We start from the raw sequence: 23675 nt of genomic DNA, 5'->3' as shown, positions 1-23675 counted from the left end.
ATGTGTAATTGCAAAGAAGTTCCCACATTAAAAAGACAGGCCTCTTCACATTGATATGCTCTCAGATGGATGAAATATCTATGACCACGCCTGGCCAACACAAAAAGAGGAACTGTTGACTTGATGTCCTGGACATGCCGTTGGTTTGACGGCGAGATTGGCGTAAGCAGTCTTTTGAAATGATCCAGCCCGCTAGAGACAAATGTTATTTCTTATTGTGTCAAGAGTTGCATCAGCACGTGACGCAATACTCAATACATTGGCGTCACACACACCAATTCACACGATTTAATTAAATTAACAGGATTTATTTTAATTACAGAAAGGGTATTTCATTCCTGTCAAATTCACATAGATCTTTCTTGCTGATTTTTCATGTCTGAAAACTATTGTACTTTTTGGTGCTTCTTTGTTGTTGCTGTTTATGAAAGGATTTTAACAGAAGCAAGTCGAAGGGGTAAGAAAGTGTTAAGAGTTGAGCGCATGATTTATTGAGTATGTATTTTATGTAAAATGTGGCTCTACCATAGTGCATAGACACTAAAATGTACAATATCTATTGACAGCATCTAAAACTTAAATCATTTGCATACAAACAACTTTACAGAAGTACAAATGTTTTACAAATCCTTATTGAATCTGTGAATACTCAATTATGTTTTGAATCGCATTTAATGCAGTTGGCTTGAAATTATAAAACTGAATTCATGATATCTGGTGCCGCCTAAATTCAAAAGATCACATAAAAAGTAGACTTTAAAATCTTAAAATGAATAACATTTCTGTAATCGTTTAAACATTACTTATAATGTAATATTTATTTTGTTTGCCATGTGATATGGCTGTTTTCTGAATGTGGATCAGGATAAGTTTGTCAGTGATTAACAACTTAAATTTTACTCAGTACCACACAAAACTATTGTATACCGTGAGAGAGCACCTTGAATGCAAAACGTTGTTGTTTAGATTACTTCGATACTCCTTTTTGCCTTTTTTTTAAATAAATGATTACAAAAAACATCACATGCAAATACTGTACCTATGCATAAACAATGACAGTAGTCTGCAAACACATATGCTGTTATTTTTTTCTGTCAGAAAACAAGGTGGACCACACAGTTCATAGTGGCCATGCCTATCAAACTCCAAAACACTATACAAGTACAAAGGATCATACAATTAGTTTACATATCTCATGCTTTGTTCTGAAGTCATACAATAGATTTAGAAAAAGAGATATGTGGTGCAGCAGAAGGGAAGACTTTTAGCAAATAATGATTTAAATTTTGTATGGACTACTTTTATGGTGATTTTGTTGCTGGAGCTTCAAAAACAAGGCCATAACCATGTCTTGAACATTGGGTTTTGATTGATTTGATTGGCCATCTTAATCATTTTGACATTGACAAATGCTTTTAGACCGCTGAGGCAGACCAGTCTAAAAATATAACTTTTGAACCTTTTTGTAATCCTAACATACAGAGTGCTGCGTAATAAAGTGTAGCAGAACAGGGGGAGGGGCAATTTGGCCATTTCTAATTATTGGGGGGGACTTGCCCCCCTCAATGTCTATGGTGGTTACAGCCTCGGGTCACAATAAACTGTGAAGAAAAAATTGGAATGAAATCAGGGTCATTAAATAATGACAGAATTTTAGGGGTGAACCACTGCTTTTATTGCATTCCAAAAAGCATTCCATATATTAATAATTTCAATTAATCTCTCTTTCTCTCTCTCTCTTTTATTCTGTAGGAGTTCTAAAGGAAGCCAAAAGTGGAGCACATCATGTAAGATGTACCGATGGTTGGATTCAATAAGCGGAATCAAATCTTTTTGGAAATAAACTCAATTGGCCTGTGTGATATGGGAGTCAAATCCAACAGAAAACCCCTCAGCAGGAAATTAGAGCAACTCCTCCATTCATCTGTCTAAATTCACCATTTGTTTTTTATCTACCTGCGTCAAATGGAATAAACACTTACGCACATCAAAGTGCATCCACTAGACGCCCTTATGGTTGAACAATCCCTGCAAAGCATCCACGTTGAGCATCATTTTGGATTCTTCCGTGTGACTGTGGGCGAACTCTAGTGGTGGCCATGTCTGGTAAGGGCAACCCCAGCCCACACCTCAATGGCTTCCCAATGGCCCACTATTCCTATTTTTTCCCGCACATGCTGGGTGGGCTTTCTCCACCCTCTCTGCCCACCCTACCCCTCAGTGGATACAGCACACCTTCACCAGTCAGTGAGTATGACATTTAACTCTTTAAGATCTCCTGCTCAATGAAGCATGATTGTTTTGAATGTGTTGGGATTACATTTTGTGTTGAGCGTTGAGATAAACTGTGATCTATTCATCCTTCTCTGGAGTGCATCACAAAAAGCTTTTATATGACATTCCATGTGTAGTATTCTGGCTGGCCCTCGAAATCCACATTCCTAAAGAGTTTAGCTCCAACCGTGATCAAACTCATCTGCCTGTAGCTTTCTAGGGTGCTTCTCATTTCTTTTGTGTGCATCCTCGCTTCCTTTCCTCGCTTCCTTTCCTCACGTCTCAGCGCCACCCCCGTAGGATGCGAGGGAGGGATGCAAGGGAATGAAATGAGGACAGAGGAATCGAAGGAAATCTTATTTGTAAATCGCAATATTCTTGATCACTCAAGCGTCTCTTCACAGCATCATCAGCTGCTCTCAAGGGACTTGCCCCTATGTTGTTTAAGTTTGGTTATTTAAGAAATTCATAATAATAACGCAGGATTATTGAGAAGCAGCCCTAGTAATCCTGAAGACCTAGATTAGCTTGTTTCAGTGTTTTTATTTTTTATCAGGAAAGCAGATCTTGTGGGCCGGAGTTGCCCACAACATCCTACACTTTCCTTTTTACACATGGATCTTCCCCTTGTGTTCACAGTACACTTGGTCACTTGCCAGTGTTGTAGTATTCTCTGCATTTTTTGTATGTCTTGGTCTTGTCATGGATTCAGGCGCATTTGGACATGCCCGTGACTCAGACTCAAGACAGAGTTCGGTCATGAGAACCACATTTTGTGGTCTGTGCCAATTTGTGTCTCTGGACCGAAGCATACTGTGTATGCGCTGCAGAGGTTTGTTTGACATTGACGCAAAACAAGCCTTTATTCACCCACAATGGAAAGTATATTTACACACTCTGAATCGTTCAGTCCCTCTTCAGGTCTCTGTCTTGACTTGAACTCAACCTATGCAGGTCTCTGCCTGGACTCTGACTTGAGTGAGCTGGTCTCAACTACAACACTGCCACTTTGGCGTTCCATTCACTATTGACATTCACATACAAATGTTCTGGCGATCAGGAACCCAAGCATATGCATGGTTTTGTCTTTTTGTCATGTACCAAAGTTCAAGTTTGGTTAACTCTGACTTGACCATGGCTATGCTGGTCTACCAACTAGACAAGCAACAAATCTGCACTGACCAGCATAAACCAGCACAGAAATTCATACTGGAGTAGCAGCGTAAGCCTAAGTAGATCATATAAACCATTGGCACTAATGGTCTCCTCATGTATCAAACAGTTGCATAGATTTCATCCTAGAAGTGTGTGTACGCACAAAAGAAAAGTTTTGTATATGCACAAAAGTACCCCAGAACCTGCACATGAAACGCTTTTTGAAATCCGCAGAAGTTTTTGCGTAAATCATCCACCATGTCTCCTCCCCAAAATATCCATATATGGAACTTACAACGACTGTGGATTCTATACCTATTCAAACCGATCACTGAACGAGTCTGTCAGTATCTTTTATTATACAGGTTACGCTGCTAAAGGTCGATATACTTAAAGTGAAAACGAAGAATGTATTGAAACATCATTTCGAACAAAATCGGGCCAAAACGTCTCGGAAAAGTTCTCTACGGCTGGTAAACACCTTTGTACTACCATCATGTAATCATGTAATATGTGTAGGCGGCGTTGGATTTCCGCTAACAGTATATCGCTGCTCACGTTTTCGAACTTCGTTTTACCTCTAAGCGAAGAACGGAAAAGAACTTCACCGTAAGTATATCAGAGCCTTAACCCATATACTTAGAGTGAAGTGCACATCATTGATTATTATTTGCATTTTTGTGTTTAGAACACAGCAGAACACATTAGGTGGCATATTATATCTTGTCTCTTTACTTAATTACAGGAAAGGAGTGCCTACACATGGTCTAGTGTGCATACGGTGTGTCCATATTTCCTTTGTTATAAATCCTGATATGTCTGTGGAGCATTGATTATGCATTTTTCAATACCAATTTTATGCATATGCAATGTTTATACATCAGGCCCCACGTCTTTTCAGCAGAGATTGTACCTACAGTAGGCAAGGAACATGATTGAGGTATTGTAGGTGAATGTAAACAATTCAAGTTCAAGTTTTATCAGATATAAAAAAAGTTGTTGATCAATGGTTCTACCAGAAAGATTCAGAAGCCAGATGAAGTGCAAAAAGTATCAAGTTTATTGATAGCCTAGCAAGTATGATAATTAGAGGTTCTTTGGCGTATGCCCCGTCCTTAGCTTTCGTTTCGAGGGTAACGGACTCTGCATTTCCTGCCTGAAGATGAAGGCAGGGGTGCAGCCGACCCCCGGGAGGTATAGGCGGGGACCATCCTGGTGGTGGTGGGGAGGCTGGAGGTAAATATCGGCGTCAGCATCTGCGAACTCAGTCATGAGTAAGTGACCGTCTTTTATACTCTGTGAATTAGGACGTGATTGGTTAGGCCTGAATGTGACGAGTGACATACCATTGAATCTTCCTGGCAGAACTTGCGCTAAAGCTTTCATTTCAATAGAGAGATATCATAAAAATACTTTTTCAAATATGAAGAGGTCACTGAGTTCATCCAACCCAATTTCACAGCAATTATTACATATTTTAAGAGGTGGCTAATTTGTACGAATTTGTACGACCTAACTCGTATGAATTTGTAAAATTTTTGCTAAATCGTATGTATTTGACAAGTTGGTCATTTCGTATGATTTCGTACGAATTACCTACCCCTAACCCCGCCCCTAAAACCGACCCATAACTGCAGTATAGATAAATCATACAAATTCATACCGCCTTTCAACCCCAGTGAGCAAGATAAAGAGGAGTGAGAAAAACTAGAAAAACGCTAGAAAGATATAGAGCAAACATATACAATTCTGGAAAGTATCTATACAGCAAGAAAGGAGAGAAACATTTAGAAAGGTTGATTTAGAAATATGAACACAATAGGTACATTGTACTTATTTTTTTATGTAAATACGTAGTAGTTAAGGACACCTCATTTAAAGTGACCAGTAATGCTTCTTGCCAATAACAAACTTGTTGAAACTCTGGCCAAAGCCTCCAGTGTTCTGCCATTGATTGGACTCTGGGTTAGCTGGCGCCTGACTCCAGTTAGCTTTCTGAGACATCATTATCCTAAGGATTCAAAATTCTTTTCACCCTGCACTGTGAATGTTTGCACAGTGTGTTCAGTAAAGAAGTTGTATTATTTGTGTGTTACTTATTTAAGCTAATTGTATATACTAACAAAAATGTACGGTGCTGCGTACTGATGCTGGGATCATGTGAATGCTTGTGATGGTTAATTGATCAGAGCTCAAGCTGGAATAATTTGAATGATGCGTTAATGGGCAATGAATCTCATAATGACGGCTCTTCACAAGAAACAGAGTTTCGATACAAATCACTTCCTCTTTCAGGCGAAAGAGTGTGTATATGAGGCTGTTATGGCAAATGATGTTATGTGCTGTGTTTACTAAGAGAGGTGCTTCCTTCCCCTTCACAGAACAAACATTTCCTGCCTGTAAACAGCACAGACTCAGAGTGCAGGACACAAGCTCTTCCTGTGCCAACACTGCACAGCTTTCTCTTTCACACACACATTCCCTCTCAGTTATATCACTTTTTATTAACTGATTATTAACTACTTTGTAGATTTTTTTAATATATATTTTTGGACTGCTAGACTGGACATTTAAAGATCTGTGCTTTTTTTCACATCTCTTCTATCCCTATAACTGCATAAGTGTGTTTATATTGGGTATGTGGCTGTTAACTAATCGTCAATCTAATCATCGCACTTGTGCAGTTAGTTCCGAGGGTTTTTTTGTCTCTGAAATGTTTCACTTTGGTTTTCAGTGGCATTGAATAGGTTGTAATTTTTACATTTAAGGTGCAAAACTTTGCTGGGGTTCATTATATCTGTAGTGATTCTTATGTGGTGGTTGACAGTAGTTTGACAGTAACTCTAGTTTTCAAGTAAAAAGCAATGTTTTCCATTAGGTAGACGTGTATATGGCAGGGAAAAGACTATCATTGTTTATGCCTTACAACTAACAGCGCTAAAACAATAATCAAACTTGCTTTCTTATAAAGAAAAAAAAGCTTAGTTAACTGACTTGTTGCCTCGCTGCCTTATCAGGCAATGCCTTTGCAGTCAGCATTTGTGTACGAAGGTACCTCACAAAACTTGATTTTGGACAGATTTCTGGGACAGTGTAATTTAATGATCTAAAACAAAATAGAGAGCTTTGGTAGGGGAGAACCGGTGCGAAAGTAACACGGGACGAAAGTAACAAAGCGATTTTCTCCGAGCCCTGAATACATTTGCATTTCAAGCTATGACAGCACGTTCAGCACACAACCCATGACGGATCTGCCAAATATCATGTGATTCCGCCATCGTTTCCCGCGGTTAGGTCCGAAATACAGTTTTCAAGTACGGCAAGTAAATTAATGAAGCGGTACTTTTTTTCTAATTACAAGTTGTGTTTCTTGTTTCATGTGTCACAGTAATGATCAATCTACGGGTTATTTAGTGCTGTTACACACACTGAAGGTTTGTCTTTTCAGAGTTTTTCAGTATAAAAGTAAATCGTGTTTAAATGTCAGGACTTCCTGTCGGGACGAAAGTAACACTATTGTATATATATATGTCCCGCTATTATATATATAATGCATATTATGCTAATTTTATTTAATTTAATTTTTATATTGTTCATACTGTTGAAGAAAAAACTTATCAAATAGATTGACATTGCAAATAAAAAATATTCTAAACAATTCACGTTTGTACTGTCATATTACATTTGAAACATTTGATGAACTTTAACATATAAAATGAAAATGTAATTTAATAATTTTTTTGCAAAGATAAAGGAAAAAATATGTTTGCAGTTACATATTAACATGGTCATAGTCAGGTATGTTTAATAAAAACAAGAGTAGCACCAAAAAATCTAGCTTGTATTGTTGTTTTACTTTTGACCCACCTGTGTGTTATTTTCGTCCCACCTGATGGGGTCAAAAGTAACAATGTGCAACTTATGTTCAAAGTGAAATTATACTGTAGTCGTTCTACATTTGTACAAAATACCACCTGCTATTGATAGAACACACTTGTGAGTTATTGGCCACAGCAAAAATATATCTCGGTCTAAAACATTATCTTTTAAAATTACGATTTTCTGAAAAATGGTACTTTCGTCCCTGCTCTCCCCTAATAACCAAGTCAATATTTAATTACCACAATCCCATAATTTACTCACCCTTAACTAGGGGTGGGAATCTTAAGGCAATTAACGATTCGATCCGATTCCGATTCCGATTCTGGGAGTAACGATCCGATTCCCAAAACGATTCTTAACATACATTTTTGGTAACTAATTATCCTGCTGTGCAAATACATGAACTTTAAATTTTAACAAAAATTGGAGCTAATATGTGTTTTGTTTTTAGTTAGAATATCTGTTTGACAGCATTGCCATATTAAAAATGATTATGAAGATTTCTTTCAATACTTTTATTTTATTAACAAAGTTAAATTCAAGATTAACAAGCTCTGAATGAAACATGGTAAGCCATATATACAATTGCAAAGAACAATCATTAAGAATAAACAGTTCTCAGTTTACAACTAAGTGTGACAAATTTTAACAAAAAATGTTTTTAAAGGAAAAAAAAAAGTTTACTTTGTTTAGAGCCACAAAAAAATCTTTAAAACATAGGCTAATGCAGAAGAAAAACCACTTTAGCGCTCGCTGAGAAGCCAAATTCAGTGTGTGCGCATAACATCTCGCATGAGAAAACTTGCTGAGCTGCAACAGTCATGTTAGAGACATTTAACGAATCACTCACCAAAACGAAGTCTTTGTTCAGAATTTTCCATTCGTTTGAAACATTGTGCAGTAGTTCAGTAATATTCGATACGTCATTCCAAAAATTATGCCACGGATGTTGGTAGGTTTATATCCCGGCCACCGTATCGGAGACATAGGAGTGTTATTAAGCATTAAAGCAGCACTAGGTAGTTTTTGCTCTCGGGGTCCCCCTACAGTTGGGAAACAGTATTGTCCTCTACTACTGTCGTAAACTGTCATTCTACATCAGTGGATGCATCGCACGTGCATTTGTTGACATGACAACTATGATAGCCCTGAACACTGCAGGAGTTCACATGCAGGTGTTCTGCTTGCATCGCGTGTGAAATGTCTTCATCCCAGGTACAGTGGCAAATGTTTCAGCATGTCATATGAATATAATTTCATGGGTTTTATTTTTTTCAAACGCCAAATAATCGCGAAGCTCACGTTTACAAGCCAGCGTCATTATAGTAGCCAAGTCTATTGGTTCCCGTTTTACAGAATCTATATGATACTTCAATTCAATGTTTGAGTGGTAGATAATAACCATATATCGTCAATATTATAATATCAAGCTACCCTAGATGAATCTGCAAATTTGAAAAATCGATTTGCATTATAGCTTGAGGAAAGACAAATAAACCTATATCACAGACATGTTAGGTATCCTAAAATATGATTTTGTACGTCTTGTTGTACTTGCAAGCTCACGTCAACGAGCAAACGCTGGCCCAATGTTGATCCTCGTCCTGCCTTTAATCCGATCACTTTCTCGTTTCCTCTTTTTGCTTTCCTCCGACAAAACCTTTGCTTTCTTATTTTTCTGTGCTGCTTCGGCCATGACTATAACATTCGGCAAACAAATGATAGTTTTTCTCGCACGTCCGAATTTAAGGAAGTGGGGGTGGTGGTGGAAGTGACGTATATGCCGTAAAGCAGTCGAATTTTGTAGTTCTTTTTTTTCTCGGGTTACTACCCGAAACCCGAAGTTTAAAAGTACGATTAAAAACGATACAGACCCCGTCAGGCTATGGCAGACGTGTCATTCAACCTATTGTAAGTCGATGTATCATCACAAGAGGTTTGAAAATATATTATAAAGGTTGAAAAGTTACCTAGTGCTGCTTTAATGGCAAGGAAAGCACCTTATAGCCTACTTGAGCACCACTTCGTTATTTTGGCTCAGAATTTCGTTTGTTGGAAATATTAACTTAATTTAGAAGTGCTTTTGAAATTAAAAACTTTGCATTTAATAGGCAAAATACATTTTTGAAATGGGGAGGCAGCCGCAGCGAGCGCAGACACAGAGCGGCAGAGAAATGGAGGAGCGACTGCTGTAAGGCGTTTGAGCAAAACTGCTGATAAACTGCATAAAACGTGCAGGTGTTGAACCCTCTCACCGGGAAAAGTGTCCCCACGGGTGCGACGCCCCTGAGCAGGTCGTAGTTTGTCCATTTTATCTTAAACGAAGGCAATTCACCAGCATACGAACGTTCACCTATCAACGGGTTGTTCTGTTTGGCCGGTGACCGCGCGCGCGCACATTGGTGAAATGGCCGTTTGAATTGAATACAGAATCAATTCTTAATTTTTGAGAATCGATTCTGAATTGTTGGATAACGAATCGCGATGCATCGATGCATCAACCTTTTCTCCCACCCCTACCCTTAACCCATCCTGTGTGTATATGACATTCTCCTTTCAGATGAATACAATCTGAGTTAGGGTTAATTCAGGGTGATTGGGTCACTTTTTCCAACTCATCTCAAAGTGCCCCAATCACCATGAATTCACCCTATATTAAACTATGTCCTGGCTCTTTCAAGCATTATAATGGCGGTGAATGGCAGCTCAAAATTTGAAGACCAAAAAAGTGCATCCATCCATTAATCCATACAGTTCTGGCGGGTTATTAAAGGCCCTCTGAAGCAAATCGATGAGTTTTTTTGAGAAAAACAAAGCTGACAGCGTTTGGTTCAAAATAGCAGCCGAGGGCATCTTTTGTTGCTATAACAACAACCGCAACAAGAGCGCTGTGCGGTGCAGAGATACAAAATGTCTTGATGAGAAACCCCGCAAAATTTAAAAATACTACTGTTATTAATGTGTGACGAAATGTAGTTTTAAGACTTTTTCAGGCGATAATGTACTTGTTTAAAGCTCATATCTTTGGTTTATTTATAAAGAGATTGCCTATTTGAATATTTTATCTGGCGTTTTCCGAGTTGTGAGATCCAGTCGATCAGCGGGCGCTCCGATCGTTAACCCCGCAGAGAGCAGCCTTTCCTCAGCTAGTCCTTCTGAGGTTTGCCATTGGCTCTGATGTCTCTGTAGTGGTTAAACATAAGATGTAATTCGTCTTCTGTAGATCTAACGGGCGATCTTTGGTCTCCTGGATCTATAATTTGTTCCCTGGTAAATCGTTTAGGCTGAGGGCAAAGTGAAGTTTAATTACTTTATATCTTTAGGCTATTTATCTTTACTTTACCATTGTAGCCTACTAGCACTGACTTTGTATGTTTGACTGAATTGTTTGCTTTACTTTATTTCTTCGCATATATAGTGGACAACACATGCTGCAAGTTGACCTGTATGACACATAGTGACTTAGGCTTGTGCTTGTAACTTATTTACGTTAATGACAGATACCTACCGTTACAAGTTAGACTAACAGCTAACTTTCTGTTCTAACAATGTACTGTCACATACGAGCGTTCATATTTACGATTATATTTGGCGATACATAATTACTTCACAAAACATCTCTCATGAAGCATAAACATAATTAACAGAAGAAAAAAAAAAACTTGCTGTGTAGGACTCGTCACTTGCCATTGAAAGCTCCTTGTAGCAGCCTACGTTCCTGCTGGATCCTGCAGCCCAGAGCCATATAATAATATTATATAATCATTATATTATAGCCATATAATAATTTTCAACGGCTCTGCTGCAGCCTATCTGGCAACCTCGAGTCAGGGGGGAGGGAGAGAGGGGATACACCGCTCTACAGTAATTTGAAAGTGATTGCAGTACCAGTTTTGGCCACAATCCTACATACAGTTCCTTTAATGCTAAATCACTGAAGTAACCCTTTAAATATAGTTTTACTATCAAAGCTTGTTCAGTTTCAAAGTAGACAAAAAGTTTTTGTTGTAAAGTTGAAGTTTGTATGTGTGTGTGTGATATTTGCCGTTTTTGGTTGGAGTGTTCTGTGTGTAAATAAATGGCGAGGTGGATGTGGTGAATGTGGTCACCTCAAGGTATGCGTATGTTTGTGTTAGTGGAGCAGGTGGTTTTGCTCATCTTGGTGGTCCCTGTTGAGAGAGGGTCTGTGTGGGTGGTTGAAACCAGACTAAACGTGAAAGGGAACTAACACACACAGTCCCGATAGTTTATTAATATTGAGAAACTCATGCCTGTCACAGCAGCTCCCATGTGTTTGTTTTGTTGTTCTGTTTATTTATAGAAGTGTGTTGCTTTTGCATTGTGTAATGTTCTTTCGGGATGTCTTTCAAATTGAATATGGATTATTTCTCATTTAAAATATTAACTGTGATTTGTGGAAAGTGTGGAAACAGCTGCTGGGCGTGTGTTGTGTTAATAAGTGCAGAAGCATCAAGAAACGGATGGTAGACTTGTTTTTGTGGATGGCATATGGTATAACTTGAGACACATTGCTTTATATTCACATTACTCATATTTCACTCATATTCATTTCATTCGCACACACACACATCTGTGAGCAAGTTGCATAAAGAGTGTCAGGTATATGAGACCCTGGCCCTTGTCCAAAGTCTCAATGACCAGTGAGTGTGTGTGTGTTTGTGTGTGTGGTTTAAGTAAGCCCTACGTTATGGGGACAAAATGTCCCCACAGAGATGGCAATAACTGAAATCCTTGACCTTGTGAGGGCAGTTTAATTAAAATGGCTTAAAAAGATACTACACAATGTTTTACTAAAAATGTAAAAAATGCAGAACATTTTCTGTGATGGCTGAGCTTGGGGTAGGGGTAGTGTTAGGGGATACAGTTTGTACAGTATAAAAAACATTACTTCAATGTAATGTCCTCATAATGTGTGTGTGACAGTTGGATATGATCTAAAAATCTGTAATACGTTTTACTATTATTTTATGAGAAGAAAAAAACATGAAAGGGCCTGATTAGTTTAAGTTGTTAGTGTTCGATTTGGATCAGTGTAAAGAAAATTAAGGTAATTTACAGTGTGTTACACAACTACTTTACAACGCAATAAACAACAAACTGTTATGTGACGTTATAAAGAGGTCTGATTAAATAATGAGTGTGGGTCAGGGTATGGCCTACAAAGCCCTGGTATGTTTATCTTGCCTAATATACTAACAGTTAAAGAAGGTGTAAAAATATTTTAGAATGACCCATGTCAAAATGGATAACCAATGACCCATGTCACAAAACTGTGGTCAGTGTGTTTAAACACACGGTTGAACCTCTCTACAGCACCATTAGCTGTAATAGAGACAGAAACGCTGGAGACGAATATTCCTTCCTTCCAGAAAAGCAGTGAAAGCCACAGATGTAACTTAACACTGTTATCAGTAACAATACTCAATGGATTCCCATGGCGACTGAAAACTGATGACAGAAACAAAACCACAGAATCCGTAGCGACGGTGTGAGTAAAGGAGACCTCAGGCCATTTGCTGTAAAAGTCATTTAATGTTATAGCAAACCTGTAGTCGGATGCAGCAGTGTCAAATGGCCCGACTATATCCACAGCCACTTTCTGCCATGGTCCATCTGTCAGCGGCACCAGGCAGCATCATGAACCTGAGCATCCATCCCTGGCCACCAATAGAGATCACAAAGGCGTTGTTTGGTTCTCCCCTCTCCCTGATGTCCTTCGTGTGCTATGGAGACCAGCACATATCAAAGAGCAACAAGTACAATCAGCCATGTGCCTCCTAAGACGAAGTTGTCCTGAAGAGACGCAGTTTATAGGTTTCATCCAGCTTCACGCAGTGTGTAATGTTTTTAGCACATCAGTTGACTCAGCAACTGGCACAGGAGAAGCAGACACAGGAAGGGCAATTTGGAGGCAGGACTTGATTGTTTTAGTCCACACATGCAGTGCAGGCATAAAGTCCCTCCCTGTGAGTGGTGTCCCTTTGTCCACAATGAAGAACGTAGCAGGAACTGAGTGATAACGTGGAGAAATGTTCGCTGACAAACACCGGAATTTGGCCTGGCTGTGGGTTGTGACAGCACAACGTTACTGAAACAGCATGCATTAGTGCTGTAGGGCAGGATAGATACAGAATACTCGGTCAATGACCAAATCCACCGCACAAGTCTTTGAGTCAGGAGCAGGGTTGGTTTAACCGGTACCTGAAAATCTTAATTTAATATTCACAGACACTAGTCTATATCACCAGATGCGTTCTAAGGGACAAAAATTTGGCACGGATTGATTTAATGTGAATCTGTACTCTGTAGTACAGACGAAATTCTGTCAGGTACTTCAAAGTACAGAGTTTGGTACCCAACCCTAGTCAGGAGTAGATATAGTCAATGATTGTGAATCAATTTAGTCAGTACTGGCATCAAACTCACATGAAACAGCAAGCTCTTGCAAAGCAACAATGGACTGTAAAACTAGGGCTGGGCGATAAAACAATAACGATATGTATCGCGATAGAAACGTAATCAATATCAATAAAAAATGTGTTCAATAAAACGTTCAATCATTTTTTTTTCTTCGTCGTAAGAAACCATGAGGTTGCGAAGCAAGTTTGGTTGCATGAACAAAGGCACTCTGTGGTATTCAAGAAACGTAGGCTAACAGCCAATCAGGTAACTGTATCTTGTTTGGTTGCGCCATATCGTTGTCTCGTGTTGGATTCATTCTTCAGCAAACAGAAGCGCCGTGGAGTGATAAGTGGAAAATGAATACCGCAGCGAGTGAGGAAATTGTTGGTATAAAACAGGAAAACAAGTCAGCTCACCAGTATGACAGTTTTTTGGATTTTATAAGTCTAACCGTCATCCCCACCAAGACTGGTCAGCGCGAGCCTCTGCTGACAGCGCGTACGCCTCTCTATCGTTTGTGCTATTCTTGACTTTCGCTGAATCCGAAATCGCCCCCTAAACCCTCAATCACTGTTCCCTTCTTTAGTCCACTGATACCGTTCACTTGAAGGAGTGAATGAAAACAAGTGAGCGAATTCGGACAGGTGCTGTGTGTACATGTGATGTCTGTACACTCGTTATTGCGGTGCAAAGTGGGATGGAATGAGTGCACTCAATAACGTCCACTATGGTTTCGGACACCACTACAAATGGCTGTCCACACAAATAATGCCCTATTTAAGGGCATAGGGGGCGATTTCGGATTCAGCCTTTGAAACAACATGGAGTAACAGTTACAAAAGCCGCGTTTCCACTGCAGGGACTTTCCCCAGGAACTAGGAACTTTGGGGTGGTACTCGGTGTGTTTCCACAGCAGGAACAGGGTCTAAATGAAGTTCCGGGTAAATATTTCCCCCTCCAAACGGCCCTGCTCCCGAGGTAGTGCTTTTTCAAAGTTCGGGAACTTTCGGGGGTGGGACTTGGATGCTGAACATGCTGGTTGGTTGAACTCACGCAGCATTTTATTTCAACCGGCATTTTTAAAAGTCTTTTGCGAGGTTCGTTCTGCGTTCAGTAAATATCAGTCTTGCTCTTTCTGTCCGATGGCGTGCGTTCGTCTCAGCCATCTCACGGTCAATGTCAGCAATAGTTGAAATGTTGTCTTATTTTAAATATAGCTTTACGAGCTTCCAGAATACGCTTTAGTATCAGTGCTCATCTCTTTTCCGCCGTTTTGTTAATGACCCCTTTAGTAAACTTAATACATGCAAAAGCAGCGCTGCTTGCATCTCCTCCACTTGTTATTGTTGCAGGCGGTATCGTGCAAAAATGATTACTGCCCGTCGCTGACTGGGAGGAGCAGCCGCGCCGTGTGCAGTCCTACATCACCGGACTTTGCCTAATTCACGGTACTTTAGACCGCAATGGAAACGCAGATAGGTAGCAGGTCTGGGGAAAAAAAGTTCCTGTAAAAAAGTTCCTGGTACAAATTGTTCCGGGTAATTTCGGTGGAAACGGGGCTAAAGAAATAACGGAGGCACTTCACCTTAATCTTAAGATATAATTAAGTGTTCATTGTGATTTTAGACTTGTGTTCATATTTGTGTTTTCCATGAATGTGTTGACACTTATGGGGATTATAATCAGAGGAAGGTTAAGTTTAAAATAAAAATGTTTAAATGTAAAATATTTTTCTCCTGGTCCTTATTTTAAATAGGTCATAAAACATATCGATAATTATCGATATCGACCGATATGAAACACTTATATCGTGATACAGTTTTCAGCCATATCGCCCAGCCCTATGTAAAACTCATGAGGCGCCTGACAGCGTTTACGGAGTTCAAATACTATTTTAGCTTTATACTAATGTAGGCTTTCAATGCATCCTCTGCATCCTTATATGTTGTAACTGAGTTAGGCCATTAGTAGAAAATCCGTTGTCCCTCTGTACCGAGGTAGTGAAGCAGAACAGGTCTCAGTCTTTTGTTTGACCAGGCAATAACTCATCATTTTCTAAATAACATCATTTTCTAAAAATCCACAGCCTTGTGCTGAATGGCATAGCAGGCTCACCAGGGCAAAGCAAGAAAAACTCAGGAAAGGCACGTTAGCGACAGCCATCTCCATGACCAACGATAGTGGAAAAATGCCTAATCCTTGTCGCCAATTTGTGGAATTCGTCAGGGGTTAGTATGCAGAAATAATGCACATCCCTTTCCCTTTCACATCAAGATCTTTCCTCTTCCATCTTACCAAGCCATGCTTGCAATCATATTTCTCTTTCACTCATTTTACTTAAAATTGACAACCAATGAAATCCATTAATTGTCAAATGTAACTGATTTGAACTATGGTAATTTCACAACACAAAGCCTTTGGCCCAAAGCAATATTAGTTAATTATAGACAAAAGCTTGTTGATTATAGACAACAATTATAGACAAATTATCTTGACACAGTCCAAGATGTAGGAACACTCCTCCTTTTCCAGGAGAAGATGGACTGCAAGAATGTCCATCCTTTCTATTTTTTTGTTTCGGTGTTCTGTCACGTATTGTGCCTGTAGAGATTGAACGACGATGGAGAATTTAACAAAAACACACACAGACTGTGATGACGCGTTTTAACAGTCATCAATATGGTAAATCCTGCAATTGTTTTTGTATTTTCATTTAAAAAAACACTAATACTTTGTATTTTAGTACTTTTGCATCAAATTACAAAAAACAAGTCACCGCTGCTGTGAGGGTGTTTCTAATACAGCGTCTATGGGAGTGATGGTAAAAAGTAACATATTTCTCTCTTTTGACTGCCGTTATCAATCTCACTTTATTTTTTCCCTCTTTTTTAAAGTTGTGAAATCACTATTATTATATTGAGCAAACGGGCACACAAAAAATATTTAATGTATTCTCTCATTCACAGCTATAATATTTAACCCAACTATGACAACTTCTGCTCTGAGAAATCCAAAAAAAAGAACATGCAGGAGATTACAGGGAAAAGCTTAGCAAAACAACCACATACAACCATAGATGACAATCAGTTACCAAGGAAACTAACTAGTGGCGGGAAAATGGGAACAAAGAAACAGGTACAGGAACTGGAACTAAACCAAAACAGAACATGCACATGACAAAACGCAGGTGGTAGAGTAATAACTTCTGCCAATTAATAGATTCGAGATTGCAATTAATCATTTAGTTGACTTCATTCAGCAGATTTCTCCCCAAAGTAATTTCTCAGAATGTTCCTGTAATGAACATGGCATCTGAGGACTACTTTACTATTTTTGTTTTGCTTTATTTGATGTCTGATTAATTGTGGGTTTCTCCTTACTCTGTGTGCACACACTAAAATGGTACGCTATGAATGACATGTACTGTACTGCATGGAATGTACTGGATGTTAGCTTGCTTATTGTGCCCAAGAGCATAATCTATGTACTGTAAGTCATACACATCAGATTAACAAGAAACTATGCTTCTGACCACAGGTAACGAGTTCCAACTTCACAAGTTCGCAATGCTGTTTTTGAATGTTTGTTGGAACTATGGTTTCTGGAAACATTGAATCATTTAACTATGTTGATAACAACAGAATAACAACAGAACTTGTGATCAAAGTTTGCTGTTGCAACACACTGAAGAGCTTAAAACTACATACACATATTTCCATGATTCTTTACCAGATGCTATGTTTTATATGGTTTTCTTGTGAAACTTGAGGGATTTGTCATTCAATATGTGATTCTAAAGTTCCACCGTCTCTCCTTGTCTATGTTTGATGTTTAATATACATGAGGAGCACTACTTTGGTCTAATGAGATTTCACTGTTGGCAGGGCTGCACAACGTGATGCCACAGAAATAGAAACCAAGTGATCAAGAAACTGTAGTGTTACTTGTCATGGTTGCTGCTGGTTAGAACAAAAACGTCTTGTTTTATCCTGCCAGGCTTGATTAGTGCCAAACTCCCTTTCAAGGCAAGAAAGCTCCCTTGCTGACCATCCTAAGAATACTCTCAAGCTGCTATTTTCAGTCAAACAAGTACAGCTGTACAGTACAAGTACAGCATACATCTAATTGAATGGGGGAAAACTGATATTTTAAATCAGAAATAACATTTTCAGGTTGGTTCAGGCAGTGCAAATGTGCAGGGTAGAGCAATGGCTAACTCTTTAAGTTTCACGTAAATAGATTTGGGTGAAGACCAGGGAGTTCATTTGCAGAGGGCTGATTGTTTCTTTTGTTGGAAAGTAGGGATGGGTATCGAGAACCGGTTCCATTTTAGAATCAGATTGTCCAGAACCGGTGATTCGATATCGATTTATCGGTTCTTGTGTATGCATTTGAATGTTATTTTTAACAATTCAAGCTCAAAAGACTCGCGCGGTGTCTGTGATCTGCACACATCCAAAACGCGCGCGCAGAAAAGGTGTGATTTTATTGTGATTTTGAACTATTCGAGCGCAAAGAAGACACGCACGCTGTTTTCTGTGCTGCAGACACACACACGCTACACACACTCGTGCGCACAGAACGGCTTCACATAGTGAATGAATAGTGCGCAACGTCTTTTTGCACAGCATGCGAATGGACCAAGCTTGTAGCACTCATGGAAAAAACTGAAGCCTACGCCCCTCGACCTCCCCCGGGTGGTTGGTCCCAGTATAGCTCATAACCCCGCCCCTCCGTGTATTATAATGGACGCGAGACAAACTAAACAATCAAATTACACTTGAAATAATTTTTTCCCAAAGTTGGTTTCTGTCATTTTAGGCAGTTTTTATCACAATGATTTCATTTTTAATTCAAGTTTAGTTTTAGTTTTAGATGCTATAAAAACGGGGGGTTTGACGTCATGATTGACAGCTGAGATTGAGGGCTTCTCTGAGTGAAGTTGTCACTGAGGCACCAACTGACTTTTTTCGGGATTTTACGGGAGGAGATTGGAGCTTTAGCTTTAATTTCTACATTTCCATAACTGTATATTTTATACCAACATAATGAATTGGCGGGCTTTTGATATCACGCCTCTACTTTCTGCTCTCTACTACGCAGATCCTGGTCCCGAGGTCAATACTGCACAGACTCTGTCCCAAATCTGCGCAAGATGTCAGCGCCATATTCGGACCTCCAGAGGCTTCACTTTTATTCAGTGGAAGCAAATGAAGTTGCGTCGTCCATATTTTTTTTACGGTCTATGAAATTGGACAAATACACACAAAAATGTCAAAATATTCTCGTAAACACAGTCGGTTTTGTCTTAAGACAGTTGAAAAGAAAAGATGAAAACACATGTGTAACAGTATTGGATCCGTGCAGCTCTTAATGTGATGGCAGATTTTCCTGATGCCGTCTCTATGATAACGTTAATCAAACAACAAAAGACGAGAAAATTCACTTGCTGTTCAAGACAGAATACATTTCGTAACTATATTTGTAATGTATAGCCTATATTTTATTAATAAAGTGCAGTGTATTTTACATTTGTTTACAGTTTCTGTACCTACCTGAAAATGTTTTTCAATCGTATCTTTGTTCAATTGTATTTATTTGTGCAATTGCTAATTTGTTTATTTGTTTATTTGTAATTACTGAGTGTTTACTTGTCTTTAATAATGCTTGAAATTTATATATATAAATTTTTTTTTTTTTTTTGCTATGGTATTTTTAAACCATAGGAAAAAGTTCCCAGCCTGTTGATTTTTGTTTATGGTATTCAGCTACAATGAAATGTTTTGCAATAAGACTTTAATGTTGATGATATCTAAGTTTGTTTTTTTTCCCCCTTATTGGAATCGAAATTCAGAATCGATAAGAACCGGAATCAATAAGCAGAATCGGAATCGTTAAAATTCAAACAATACCCAACCCTATTGGAAAGTTGTGATTTACTTTACTAGAGCCGCCATATTGGGCCTTCAGCTTTCCCCCATTCATTATAAAACCAGTGGTCAACACTGGTGCATAGAATTGATAGAATCACCATCCATCTTAGAGTTCTCTTATACATTTGTCTTCAGTCTGAGTAAGTCAACTCATCATCTCTTGGTTTGAGTTTCCATCTCTGTGCAGTTGTACGGCCACTCCTGAATGGTGAAGATCAGGTGAGCTTGACCTTAGAGACCTAAAGGTGAAGGATCACTCTGGGGCTCTCGTAAACCTGTAGACCTGCCAAACAAACAATTTTCTGTCTCTCTCTCTTCTCTCATCCATCATTTGGCCATTCCCTTCAGAGACAGGCAGCGAGATGCAGGAGTGAGAGACAAGAGCTCCGAGGCACTCTAAATCTCCAGCACCCTTCACTGAAGAATCAACCGCCAGAGGAGGGAATTCTCATTATCAGCCTGCACTTCCTCTGCATGCACTTTTTGTCCACATCTTCCTCTGGAGTGAGGATGTTCTGAAAAATGCAAGAAAGAAAGAGGGATAGAGTTAAAACTTTCAGAAAGGGGCCAAAGCAAGTGTGGAATGCTGGGAACATTGATGTTTGAGTCAAATTCTCCAGTCTGAATGACTAAAAACAGCCATGCAAAACAAAGGATTTGGTTGTGACATTTGCTATCGAGCTGGAGTTTAAGTGTCATTATATGATGTTTTATTAACAATCGGGAGGAGCATGTTCAGATAAGTGACACAAGTGGAGAGAACTCAGTCAATCAACAACAAGAGGTATATGCAGCAGTCTTACCTCTGTTCGTTGACAGTTTATCAGCATACCTCCACCCCCCCCCTTCTCCACACTTTTAGTTCTAACCACTTGCATACACGCGGGGTACTCTGGGTTCAGGCCAAATTCCGAGCTCAAAGCCCTCCCCCCGGACAGCACGCCAAATACGAATTTAAATGTACTCTTTATAAATTATATGTAAGTGTGAACTTGTGAAGCTCCAAAATGCATCATAGTGTTCAATTGTTATGTGCTGCATTTTCAGAGTTGACACAAGTGCCACTATTAGCGAACACTAGCATACAATCTTTCTCCTTCCGGTCAGTTATTGTCATGGCGAAGCAACAGAATGAAGATAATTTTGCTGAACACGCTGGTCATAGTTAAACTGTCAACTTGTTTTTTTGTCAAACAGTTTTTTTGTCTTTCTGAATAAACTTTTTGTCTTTCTGAACAAAGGCCTGTATACACCAGGATGAATATCACGCGCGCTTATCGCCAGCGTTTTTCGGCGCGTCATGAGGTTCACACCAAAGGGGTAATCCTACACCCAAAAGCGTACCTTCCATAGGGGCAGCCACTGCTAACCAAGCCATCACCTGCTGTTAGCATTCCATTGACTCCCATTCAGTTTGACGTCACTTTGACAGCGAATAACTTTACGAATCTGATGCGTTTAAAGACTCCATTTGTCCATTGTTTATTTCTAAAGAAACACAACAATGTATAAAAGGCTCCATTACCTTGTATCTTACACTATCGCCCTGTAGAAGCTGTTTTTGTAAAAATAGGCTAACGATTGCGTCATAACCATGCAACTCTCTGTCACACGGTAGAGAAATTACCGTATATACCCATATAGACAGGATGCATTAACTTAAAAAGACAAAATAATTAATCAGAATACTTCCCAAAAGTTACTCCTGCTCACGCTCTCTGTCTCTGCAAGATTCTGTGATTTCAGATTTGACTTTGCGCAACTACTAGAAGACTTACTACTGTCAGACAGGTTGCTCACATCACATCTACGTTGTCAAGCTCAGTCTGAGGCTGCGCAGTACGCTCAGCCATCAGGAAGTGAGTGCTTCTAATTGACTTCACTTTTCTGCTTTGAAGTCTATGGGGTCGCTGTGTCCATTTCTTTTACTGTCTATGGTTCACACCCAATCGTTTTTCACTGGCGATGCGCCGAGTGAACGTGCAAATTCAGTAGATGGCACTCCTGGTACACAAGGTGGTGCTGCGGCACTTTACGCTTCTGACACTCGCTTGTCACAGAGAAGAAGAAGAAAGACAGAATTTACGTGCTTGCCTGAACCATTCACACACTCTTTGCTAACTGGCAAGCAGCATTTGCAGCTCATCTTCTTCTTTGTCTACTTACTTCTTCATTGTATCAATGTGTGCTCGGCAAGACTGTTTTGTGCTTGAGCGCCACCAAGTCATGTTTTACTGTAACTTCAGCAGCTCCAGGCACGTGAACAAAAGTGGCGATCTCATTGGTCGGCCAGTTTTTAACACGCTACGTCAAAACAAAAAAAACTAACCCAAGGCGTTTTTTTTATGCTGCTTTTACGCCTGGCATTTTGCGCGTAGGTGTGCACACTCACAATGGCGCCCTTTGTTTAGTCACGAGGCGGTAAACGTAGGCGATAAACACCCGCGAAAGTCGGCTCGGTGTGAACAGGCATTAAGATTTGTTACTGCCACAGTAAAGTGACACATGATATAGGTTTGTGTACTTGTTTAAAATATATTTCTGGCCTAACACTGACTGTCCTCTTAGCGTTAATACATTGGAAAGTAAAACATCTGTTGTCAATCTGCAAAATACATCTGCTGACTTTTTAATTGAATGTTTAATTTTTTAATAAAAAAATGTATTGTGCTTGTGCTTTTTTGATAAGATTGCACAAAGTATTTTTATCTTGTTACTGTTTCGGATATTGCTAATGAGTACAGCATCCTCAAAGCTACAAGAGAGTTTGATACATGCCAACACGTGGTTTTGGTTAGCTATTTTTGTTGAGATCTATTAAACCCTTACTGTGCGTTCACACCGCCGCCGGCGAGAGCGTTAAAGTGGCCGGAAGTCATTAATTTTCAATGGGAGCCCGGCGGCGAGCTCCGACGAGAGCGGTGCGGCACGTCTTGGACGATTTAGGCATCGAGGAGAGTTGAAATCAGGTCAACTTTATGGTAATGAGCTACTACGCGGTTCAGCGGCAACCAATGGGAATGTAGTAGTGCTCCGCACCATTCAGGATAATTCCAGAGAACACAGTCCTGTAAACTTTGGTTCTGACCACATTAGTTCCCAAGCAAAAAATGGAAGAGAGGTTGATCATTGCTGTGGCGGGTTTGATAAGAAGGCGCGCAACATTATTTATAGGCAACATTTTCGCTCCAGAACGCTTGTTTTTCCGTGGGAATACAATTAATTTGCTCAAAACAACACCGATTTGACCACTTGCATTAATGCTGCACTTCACCCAGGACAGTTATTGAAATGTAGGGTGTACACAAATTAATGTTAATTAAAGACCACGGCTAGCAAACGTCTCCTATAAACTGTAACGTTGTGTTGAAATTATACTAGCACTTAACCATGAAGACAAAAGCCACACCACACAAATGGCTTTTAATTGGTTAATTTCGTTAGCAAACATGTTAAGTTCTTTCAATCAATCTTTTTTTTTTACTTTCACATTTAAATGATTTCATGAGGTTATCTTATACGGTTATACCCTACCTGTGCTCAGTCTGCACAAATGCAGATCAACATGATTGTTTGCTTTGCAGCCCCTTTAAATACAGTTTTAAAACAGACCAGAGCGAAGTTTGACGTTCTCGCCGGCGGCGGTGTGAGCCCACAGTTATTAGACACTAAGGGAATTGTGGTCATAAAGATCATCTTTAAGTCTGTGGGCCCTATCATACACGCTGCACAATGTGTTTTTTGCTCATTTCAGCCTGACGCAGTTATAATTTTCATATCTAGCGTGACGTTGTTTAAATAGCAAATGCATTTGTGCCCATTTGTGCGCCCATGGGTGTGCTGGTCTGAAAACGAGGTGTGTTCATTCATGCACATTGTTGGCTCATTGCCATTTTGAGACAACTGAAATAGACTGCGCCATTGACCAACTGAAACCTGGTCTAAAGTCAATAACGCTGTATTTATTGTGTTATTTAAAGAGCGTGTTAGTAATATGTGCCTAGGCAG

The 23675-nt window shown here is 39.5% G+C and overlaps 1 protein-coding gene across 2 annotated transcripts in view; it reads left to right on the top strand.

Moving 5' to 3' along the window:
• Nucleotides 1-23675, top strand: part of raraa (retinoic acid receptor, alpha a) — a 244532-nt gene that overhangs the window by 140199 nt on the left and 80658 nt on the right. For both annotated transcript variants that reach the window (XM_079846284.1, XM_079846285.1), the window contains one exon: nucleotides 1753-2247. In XM_079846284.1, coding sequence (XP_079702410.1) covers nucleotides 2100-2247 — 148 coding nt within the window. In that variant the 5' untranslated portion in view covers nucleotides 1753-2099. The remainder of the gene's footprint in view (nucleotides 1-1752; nucleotides 2248-23675) is intronic.

Source organism: Gobio gobio, assembly GCF_949357685.1.
Source record: "Gobio gobio genome assembly, chromosome: 20".
NCBI lineage: Eukaryota > Metazoa > Chordata > Actinopteri > Cypriniformes > Gobionidae > Gobio > Gobio gobio.
This window is presented reverse-complemented; position numbering and strand designations above follow the sequence as displayed.